General features: G+C 44.8%; 1 protein-coding gene across 2 annotated transcripts in view; it reads left to right on the forward strand.

Moving 5' to 3' along the window:
• MARCHF4 (membrane associated ring-CH-type finger 4) overlaps positions 1–10694 on the forward strand; it is a 106200-nt gene extending 95506 nt beyond the window's left edge. For both annotated transcript variants that reach the window (XM_052792786.1, XM_052792785.1), the window contains one exon: positions 8880–10694. In XM_052792786.1, coding sequence (XP_052648746.1) covers positions 8880–9241 — 362 coding nt within the window. In that variant the 3' untranslated portion in view covers positions 9242–10694. The remainder of the gene's footprint in view (positions 1–8879) is intronic.
• The last annotated feature ends 225 nt before the right edge of the window (positions 10695–10919 follow it).

Consider the following 10919-nt stretch of genomic DNA (forward strand, 5'->3'; position numbering starts at 1 on the left):
CAGCTTTTCTGCATGCACTGGTGGGGGCTCTGCCTACGCCATGGAGGTCTCACCCTTTGAGGGGCTCAGTTTCAGTTTTGCTGGAGTTGCGGCCCCTGTGGCCTGAGAAAAGCCAAGCATGACGTACACGTCGGTGTGAAAGCTGCCTGCCAGTGGAGCCCCGTCACAGCAAATGCACTTAAAGGGCATTGAGCAGAAGAAGGAGTGTTTTGTCTTCCCCAGACCCATGGGCTCCATGACAGCACCTGTCATCCAGTGGTCAACAGCACTCAACAGGGTCCAGCCGGCCCAGTTCTGCTGAGCCAAAATACAGCCCAGCTTTGTACATATTTAATCAGTTCTTTAGATATTAAAAAATGTGCATGGAGAATGATTGATAAGAAAATGCCTGATTATAATCAGCTAATTATTTTTTCCATATGCTAAGCATTCACTCGAGCTCTAATCATTATAAATACATTTTCAGTTTATGCTATATGTCATTCAATGCTGGACATTTCTCAGCTTGCACACCTTCCTTATACAGTTCCAGCATTATTCAGAGGAGACCTTTGCTAGATGTTTTGTGGACTGGAGACATCCTGCTCACTGGTCCAGTGTCTTGCCAGTCTAAAAGACATCAGGGGTCCCAAGTTACCCATTACCTGGACTTCTGTGTGCAGGATAGACTGTCCACTAAGCTCTCGAAACATTTGGGGGACAAAATTAATATTTCGGAAAGCAGAGATAACAGTTATGAAGGAGTCTATACTTCCTATTTGAATTCATCTGAAAGCAAAGAATCCCTGAAAATCTGTGTGTAGCAGTAGTTTGTATGAAAAGTGATTGTATGATGAAAGCATTCCTGAGCTGAAGAAAAGTATGATGTGAGGATAATGGACTCCAGAAAAGCAGCGGCAGCAGCCTCAGGGGACCAGAGCAGGGAGTGTCTCCTGGGAAGGGAATCTGAAGGATAAAAGAACTGCGAACAGCTCGCAGCTGCCAAAAGGGATGATACTACAGGCAGAACAGCAAACTGTGCCTGTGCAGGGGAAAGCTCAGAAGCGTGGGAAGAGAGCACTGAGGCTGCATCAGGAGCTCTTTGAGGACCCAAAAATCAGAAGAGGCAATCACACAAAAGGCAGAAAGAAGAGCCTGCAACTAATGAAAAGTCTCTAGAAATCACATAGGCATAGGGAGCCATCAGAGCTGAACCCCAGGATGACCACCCAGAAATACAAAAGGCAACAAGAAATGGGTCCATAAGCATATGTAAAGAAGAACAAGGCAAGTCTACGAGCTCAAATAATATTTGATACAAAAAGGGCCAAAGAGTTAAATGTTGCCTTTGTTTCAATCTTCAAAACTTAAGCAAAATAATTTTAATGAGGAGAAGGGAGCCCAGGGCAGAATCAGAAAAGAACAGACTCAAAAATATTCAAATGAGTTAGCTCTGTCCTTGTCAGCATGTCCTAATGAACTTCAGAGGAAGCTGCAGGAACAGCCTCTGACCCATGAGCATTTCATCATCAGGAACTTGGGGAGGATGCAGGAGGTGCCAGGCAGCTGGAGACATGCAAGCAGAGTACCTAGCTTTAAATATAATCTCTATCATTAAAGAAGGTAGGAACTGAGTGAGGATCAGGGAAATGAAGGGCAAATCAGCTTAACTGATTCATAGAAAGATATTAGAGTAATTTTTTTAACGAACCAATTGATGAGCATGAGAGTATAACCGTATCTAATTTGGGAGGGGAATTGTCCTAGTGGCTAAGGACGAAGCAGTCTGATATTCCGTGACTTGGGCAATGCTTTTGGTGCTTTGGCTTAAGATTCTCCTAAACAAACCAGAGAAATGTGGTCTAGACTAAATAACTGTAACACAGGTGTACAGCCAATTGAAAAACTGCTTTCTCAGTAGTTGTCAGTGGTGGACTGTAAACTGGAAACACGTTTCGAGTAGGACTGTTTTGGACTCTGCTCTCTTCAATATTTTTATTAATGGTTTAGGTAATGAAATAGGAAGTGCTGTTATAAAATTCACAGATGACATCAAGCTTGGAAAGGCTGCAAACACTCTGGAGGATCAGATCAGCATTTGAAATGATCTTGGCAAACTGGAGAAATCAACAAGATGGCATTGAATAAAGAGAAGTGCGAAGCGCTACCCTTAGGAAGGAGAAATCAGAATCCCAAACACAAGCTGGACCAGGCAGTCACACTGCTGAAGACTGTGATTCTGTGACATATCAGTTTATTTCATCAGGGTATCGAAAGCAAAGTGGGGTGTACAGTGCTGATTCTGCATATCTCTGCACTAGGGACTGCACCCTCCTGGGGAGTTCACTTGCAGAAAAAGGGGGGGCAGGATGAGGAGGTTCTGCAGATGATGAACAGGAGTGAGGAGAGGGAGGGCATTACCTGATTCCCCACCTGATCAGCTCCAATGTTCACATCTCCTCTCCCAAATCAGCCCAAGTGCAGAGTCCCACTGGTGCCACAGCATAACTTTCAATTATGAATCCACCTCTTCCCACTCCCTCGTTCACCCTCTTCCCCATTGCCTGCAGAGCACAGCTCTGCAGCCTTGAGTCCTGGCCACTGGAGGATTTAAAGGTGCTAGGTTGTATAAAGAACTTGTCATTCAGCTGGAACTGACCCTGCCACAATGTTGAGGGATGTCACATACTAGGTGTCCCTTTCCCAGCCTGTATTTGCAGGAAAAGGTCCCTCTGGCTCTCTTTTCCCAGTTTATCACCAAGGACTATCTTGCATCATGGATGAGGAATAAAGTACAGGGGATTGCATTGAAAAGCAGTATGAGTTGGAAGGGTCCAGTGGGAGCTCGGTGACTCATCTCCCATGTACGGTGAGGTACTTGTGAAGCTGGGGTGAGGCAGAGATTCACGGTTATTTCTAAAGAGCTTTTTGGAGTAGAGTGATCTCATGGGGACTATGAGAATTTGGGAAGTGGTGGGGCAGCCTAACTTAAGCAAATGCAGAGTGCAGAGCAAAAGTCAGTACACTTTACTGTACTACAATAGAAACCCATGGTTGGAGAACATAGCTGAGCCTAAAGAGACCATCTGTGGCTAGCTATGTCCCCTACAGTGTGCAGAGCCCATCAGGGAAACATCACTCTTCTGGCTTTGTTTTCACACCCTTCCTTGTACTTTTGGCCACTGCTGGAGGCAGGATGCTATGATATACAGACCCCTTGTCTGAACCAGTACAGCCACTTTCCTGCTCTTAGGTTAAGATAAAAGGCAGCTAAGGATGGAGGAGCATATAGGATGAGATTAAGGCAAAGAGATAAGTGAGGGCTGAGCTGCTGGAGCTTTGGAAACAAAAGTGGTGGAGTTGGAGATTGCCACAAAAGCTGAAAGAATTTACAGAACAGGAGGGAAGGGTTTGTGTACGCAATGATGTCAATAGAGGCAAAGCCCGGCAATGAAAGTGTTATCTCCCAGGAGGATTGGTTTGCCTTGGCCTGAGCCAGCGCTGCTGTGGATGCAAACATTAAGCTTTGATCACAGCTGCCAGAATCTTCCCCTGACACCCAGCAAGGAAAGCAATAGAAACAGGCTAAAGCGTGGCAGCTGTCTGGCTGAGGTGAAACTGCATTTGGAAAGGAAACCGAAGGGGAAAGTGCTGCTGAAGGTGAAAACAAGAAGTGACAGCTCAGGTGGCAGGACAAGGGCTTTATGAGAAGCAGGACGGAGTAACTGGCTGGAATGGACTGTGATTTTTCCTCCTGTAGATAATGTGAGTGACAGCGCAGGGGTGATGTACCACTCACTGTCAGCAGAAGCCTTGTTTTGGTGGTTTCTTTACTGGCAAACAGGAGAAACAGTTCCTGCCCCAAGAATTTACCTGTCTCTTTCAAGAAAATGTATGGCAAGTGTTGGAATAAGAGGAAGGTTAATTAGAGGCTGAAAGTCCTGGTGAAAAGATCACTTAGTGGCAGTGGCTGACAATGTGCAGGTGACTGCTTGTCATTTCTGGGAAACTGCTGCTCCAAAGTTGCCTTAAATTGGAGGCTCACAAGTGCTCAGGTTAATCTCACAGGATGACAGTGTGCCAGCTGGTTCTCCCTTGCCCATCCAGAGGCACAAACGCAGTTGTCCTTGTCACGTCTGGGTTTTGCCCATGTTCTTCCAACAGTCCTTCTAGCCATTGGGCTGAGGACCTCTCTCGTGACCAACAGGCTCACTGATGGCAATACACATCTGTCCCAACTAATCCCAAGAGACAAAAGGCCACCTGCAGCACACAGCCCGTATGTGTCCACCCTCAGCACCAAGAACATTTCCTTGCACAGAGTCTGCCCACGTGGATCATGATATGGTGTGGGCAGGTATTGCAGGGCTCAGAGGAATCCTACAGTGACAGGAGCCTTACCTCTGGGACATGATACTCACCCTTGGTCATGCTGCACCTCGATCATCTGGAAAAGAAACAGTCCAGTTATTCTTACTCCGGAATGAAAATGAGCATGAGGGTGGGGGTTAAATGGAAGAGGTAAGTCTTTCCCCAGAGTTAGCAGTTGTCAGCTTGCTCTCCCAGATGCTGTGAGCATGCACTGATTGGGTATGCAACTGCACTGACACAACCCTTGCCTAGCCAACCTGTATTGATGTTGCTTACCTGTTGCTTTAAATCCAGTCTGGAACCAGGCTCTGTGCTCTTTGGGGCTGGGTCACTTACTGTGATAGTTTTGCAGAAGAGCAGTATTTAGGTGCTGGGTACTCTCCCATATAAAAGATACCAGCATAAGCCATGTGTACAGTTTTGGTATAACCTATTGCCAAGGTATTGTTGTGTTTGCCTGTGCTGTGAAGCACAAAGCAGCTTCTCAGCTCTGGGAAGTCATCCCTGCACCCAGGATAATCACTAGTCCCTCCCGCCTGGACTCTACAGACCTCCACAGGGCTGACGATGATCTGATCCTCTGCATGGACTCAATATTAATAAAGCCACAGAGAAAGAGCAAAAAACGCTAATATATGGAAAGAGTGAACACAGTGAAAAGAGATCAATATTGTTTCCTGTACATATTGTTCCAGATTCAGCATGTTTTAATTTGGAGCACTGCACTGGGTTAGCCCTACCATGTTAGCTCAGAGATACTATGTCTTGTCCTGGCAACAGCATAGCCACATCAACATGGCAGTGCAAGCAGAGGCATTAGAAATTTTTTTTGTAGAATTTGCTATCAGGTTAATGACCCCATCACATAATATGGGCTGTCTCCAGCTCCAGAGCAATCTAGAAAATCTTTTCATGGCACAAACCAGTGCAAGTAGAAATGTCTAAAAACGTAAGAATGGCCAAGGCTCCATCTAGCCAGCTGCCCTGTTTCCATCAATGGCCACAAACAGACATAAGAGTGAAATAAGAACAAGACAAGTGTATATTATAGTTCCCCTGAATACTTCTTCCAGCATTCAACAATTTTCAGCTCAAGGAATTTCTTCTGATGCTGGTCCAGCCAGGTCTATACATGAGAAAATGGGAATGAGAACGGCACATCTTCAGTGCCCATGTTCCGTAGGAGTTTCATTTCACCAACACCACGAACAAGGGATTTCATGGACCGGGCAACAATCTGGACCAACACATTTTGCATGAAACTCACAGACATTTTCCTTCCAAAGAGGTTGGTTTTCACAGAGGATCCGTTGAGAACAGATTTTGTGAAGAAGTAGAGGAGGGCAACATAAACTTGGGAGCAGTGGAAAAGGACAAGGCCATTACCAGAATCCATCTGAAATTCTCATACAGACATTTCTGCATTGAAAAGAGGGAAGTGCACAAAGAGAGAAGTTCACACCAACCTGCTGTCTTCCCCACATAAACAGGATTTGGCTTGTGGAATAATTGCTTCTAGCTGGACACTTCTAGTTGAATACAGTTCTTCCTGAAGGATTTCCCACTTAAGTCTGGCCTTTCATTGGAAAGTTTCACCTCTAAACAAGAATGATCCTCGAGGGAGGAGTGTTTCTGTAAGGGGATGCACAGAGCTGAACATAGGAATTCCAATCCTAATTTATCTTAGGCAGACAAAATTTGTTTCGATGGGAGCATTAAGCGTCCTGCAGCTTGATATAAACTGATGGACTCTTGCTTACTCTTGGCATTTGCTCTTGCAAATGAATCACTGTTACTTCCGCCTCCCTGCCCACCCCTCCACTTGGTTTCTTTTTAATTTTACAGCTTCCTGAGCTTGACACTGGGAAATCGATAAGTAATTTAGAGCACAGTAAATACAGACAAAAACAAGTTATTTTGTACTTTTATAAATATTTGGAAACCAAAATTATCTAAGAAAACAGGTGCTCAGTTGACTCAGCAACCCATCCATCAGCATCACACAGTTAATTGCATAAGATCATAAACATTTATAATTAGAAGGCAAACAAACAAGAATTTTATAAACAGCCCTCTTGAATCAGGCTGCGCATTAAATATTTGTGATAAGGTAATTAAGAATAGATTTACAATCCTGGCGCAGTGTTTAATACTTCGGAGAATGGATTTGATTCTGTGGAGAATGTTCTACAGCCAAGGAGAAAACATTCAATTTCGGCTCTTTTATCCGAGGCTTAAAGTGGTCTCAGAGAAACATTGGCTCTGTCATTGATCAGAGTGGAATTTCATTCATTACAGATCAGACAGCTCATTTAAATATATGTCTAATGTCCCTTGTCATGGGCTGATCCACTTCAGGCCTGCTTCAAAGCTCTGTCTCCTCGGCTGGATCTGCAGGCTTTCCCTAAGTCCTGCTTTTTATGGTTGATACTTTGATCAGAAGATGTCAGAATTTTCAACCGTGTTTCAAAGTAGGGAAGAAAAACCACGTTTTTCTATTATGACATCATGGTGCTTGGTTATGAAAAGCTGGCATCACTACAGGATTACAGCTGTGCAATCTCAGTGGTCTATGGGAACCAGAGGGAAGATCTCTCTTGTACTGTAGAGCCCAACACCATTCCCTGTCCCAAAATAGCCAGATCTGCACACTTAATCTATCCAATGTAATTACTTCTACAGCCAGTAAGCAGGCTCAGCACCCAATTACAATAAATGTGAGAGTCCCCCTGAAGCTAATCGGTGCTCACGTCAGCAGGACTTCTAGTTATGCTTAGAACCAGAGAGGCTAGAAACTCAATCTGTACTGAAGCTAGGGCTTAAACTATGTAAAATCAGATGCAGACCCTAAGAAACCTGGTGGCTGCATCCCATCAGTGAGTAATGGGGAGATCAGCCCTGAGGGTAGGATGACCTTCAGATATTTAGGGTTTTGATATAGCACAGGTTTACTCTAGTAATTATCTGCCATCAGAAACTAGAACAGTCTGGAAAAGGTGGGTGGAGGGTAAAGCCGTAGCATTTGATTCATCAGGGATAACCATAAACCACTTGATTCTGTGCTGACCTCCACACATTGCTGGTCAAGGCAACCTCCTCGTTTAGGCATGATTTTGCTTCTTATTTCTTGTGGGTCTTTTGTTCTTTGCTCTTGCATTTATATGCTTGCAACAGGCAGGCAAGAGAACTGCTCTTCCTAGAAATGTTTTTGATAATCTTGATCCTGACCAAGAATGGTGAAGTGATCCTTATCAAGAACAATGAAGCTATCCATGCGCTGACTCACCCAGTTCTACCTGCTGCTCTGGCTTCAGTTACATGGGACACAAAGGCACTTTCCTAACAGACAGATTGCTGCAAAACAAGACGACTTGGACACCCCCCCCCCCCCCTCATTCTGCATAAATCCCACTCTCTGACAAAGCTTGTTAATTATATTACAGTGTGTCAGCTAAGCCAGTCTACGTGAGATGTTGCAGCTTCCTCCAGCCTCAGTGGAGAAGAACAACACAGTGTTGCAGTCGCTGCTGGACCTAGTGCTTTCGAAGGATCTAGCCACAGCCTGGCAGCTTGAATAACAACAGAGCTTAATACTCAAGTACTGTCATTGTCTAAACAACTTCTAACATTATTTAATCCTTCAATCCTCTTGCAAGGGTGGGAGGATGAGAGAGACCACTGGGAGGTGAGCTAACTGCTGGATGAGCAGCGAGTGAGCTCCTCACTCTCTTTCAAATGCAGAGACCATTAGAAGTCAGATGTCCTGCAGCCCAGTGCCATGCCCCAGACATCAGCTCTGGTATACGCAGATGGGTAGCAGGACATGTGCATTACATGCATACTCGGCGCACACGCACGGTATGAGCTCATCTGCCCTTCCTTTCAAGTGTGTTGTTTTCCCCCTTGGAAGGGAGCAATGACGTACGATGAGGTACCTGCTCTGCAGATGAGCAAAATTTTGCCTAGGATGACAAACCATTTACAGGTATAGACAGACCCTTTTTTTTGCTTGATTGCCGCCTCTGGCCTCCATGTGCATGTCTGCTCTGCTGCTGTGTGTGTGGGGAGAGACTCGGGCTGTGCACACACGTGACGTTGGTGCAGCAGACGTCACCAGCACGTCAGATCCAGTTACACCCCCTCCAAACACACGCCGTTAGCTGGGTGAATCATGCCTATGCAGCATGCAAAACCAGTCCAGTGATAGATAAACCTGGGGCGTTTATTGGTACACAGATACTGTTTTGCTGTAAGAGCATAACTCACTCAGCTGCATTTACGATCTGTTTATTGATTGCTGAGATAAAGCTGTAATCCTTTTAATTCAGGGGAAAAGGGATCCAGCAGAGCAGGAGCACCGGTGCTCTGCCAGTCGGTAATTAAAATACATGATTTATTGTTGAATAAACACTGGCTGAGGGAGAGCTGAGCTAACCAGCTATCTGGGGGCAGGATGCTGGGATAGGTTTATGGTTCTTTCTAAAGTTTTGTTTCTGTTTTATGTTTATTTCTTTCCCCCTTCCCTCCAGGTCTAATAATACACGAAGGGCCCTCGGTTTACCGGATTTTTAAACGGTGGCAGGCGGTCAATCAGCAGTGGAAAGTGCTGAACTATGACAAAACAAAGGACATGGAGGAACAAAAAACAGGGACCAGGACAAATCAGCGCCCCTCCTCCCAAACCACCCACTCGTCCTCCACTGGTGGTACAGCCACTAACTCCGCTCCAGCCGACAGCGGGGCACGGGCTGCCGGCCATGCCACAGGCACCCTCTCTGACCACCACTGTGCTTATACCATCCTGCATATACTCAGCCACCTGAGGCCTCACGAACAGAGGAGTCAGTCTAGTAGTAACAGAGAGCTCGTCATGAGGGTCACGACGGTCTGAGCCGAGGAATTCAGGAGGCCTTAACAAGAAGCGGAGGAGACAAAGAACTCATAAAGCAGAGGAGCATGGTGTGCCTTTTTCTTTCTCTTTCCTTTTCTTTTCTTTTTTTCTTTTTTTTTTTTTCTCCTCCTCTCCTTTTCTTTTTTGGTAACTGCACAAGATATAAGAGGCGGCACCTGGCCAGCTGAGGAAAAAAGCAGGTGGAGGGAGAGCTGCACACTCATGCTAAAGAGGTTAATGTTTTCCAGCCAGTTTAAAAAAAAAAAAAAAAGAAAAAAAAACAACAACACAAATCACAAAAAAACCAACAAAACAAGTGCAATACAGACTACAAACTGAGTAGGCAGAGTTCTGGGGAAGCAGAGGAACAGACGGCTTAGCATGTCTTATAAATCCTATTACCTGGAATAGGTAATGCTCTGTACACACCCCCCGTACACACACACACGTGCACACAAACACACACACACACACACACACAGTGTGAGATTTATAAAAACAAGGAAGGGAACAAAATATTTGGAGTATTTTTATTGTCCAGACTCTAATTAACCAGGGCTATGAGTTGTTTTGTTTCCTGAGTCACTCTGGAGCCTTGTTCGATTTACCATAAGATACCTGAAGTGAAATGGCTGGGGATTTTTCAGTATTGATTTACAGAAAGAGAGATTGAATCATCCCACCAAGAAAATCTAACAAAACCCAGGCGTACCCAAATTTCACCAAAATCCTGTTTTTTCATAATGTTCCTGACAAGGGGTTTGTGAGGGAGGAATAGGGAGGGGGGAGGGCACTCCATGAACTTTATTCAACATATAGGCATTTTTGGCAAATTTTGTACAAACACTCAGCAGGTGTTTCAAGCACAAGTACTGGTGTGATTTATGCCTTCATAACCCCAAATCCAGCATCCAAATCTTGCCACTCACACACATCATTTTCCATGCAGACTTTCCAGATTAATTTCCTTTCATTTTACTCTGATCACAAGAAGCTGATCCCTCTTGCTGGGTTTCTGCTTCCTTGCTGATTCAGACACTCATGCATTACAGATGTACATCTTTTTTTTTTGGTGTCTGTATCCCTGCTGCTCGATTTGCAACAGTCTCACTCAGTCTTGTAGGCTGAGCCTTTCACATCCAGTCTGTTAGTTTATTACAGAGTCTATTCCATTCAATCATTCAAGAGAGAGTTAGTCTGAAGAGGGAGCACAGTTGCTGATTGAATATGTAACACTTCTAATAAGTCTCCTTCTCTGGGATATGTCCTCGAAGGTACTGGTTGCTCTTCAGGAACATTCTCTTTCAATGCACAATGGCTGAATCATCTGTGGATATTAAAGGGACACTGTCAAGTACTTTTAAAATAGTTTTTAGGGTTTGGGCTTTTTTTACTCTCCATTGTTTGTAATATTCTCTTACAAGCTTGAAAATAAAATTTCTTTCCCTACCGATTTTGTCCTTCTCCATTTGGGCACGTATCGTTCTCTCCACTCACCCCATTCCTTTCACCATCCCCGTCCTTCCCCTCCCCACCTTTCTTTTGCAACAGGAGGAAATCCATGTTACTGATTTCCTGCTGACTGTCCTCGCTCTGTGGAGGGTATGTCCTAGCTCTATGGGGTTGAGCTGTTTTGCCAGTGTAACTGCCACAAAGGAAGTGTAAGAGCAGGAACGCT

This window comes from Harpia harpyja, chromosome 7, assembly GCF_026419915.1.
Source record: "Harpia harpyja isolate bHarHar1 chromosome 7, bHarHar1 primary haplotype, whole genome shotgun sequence".
Taxonomy (NCBI): Eukaryota; Metazoa; Chordata; class Aves; order Accipitriformes; family Accipitridae; genus Harpia; species Harpia harpyja.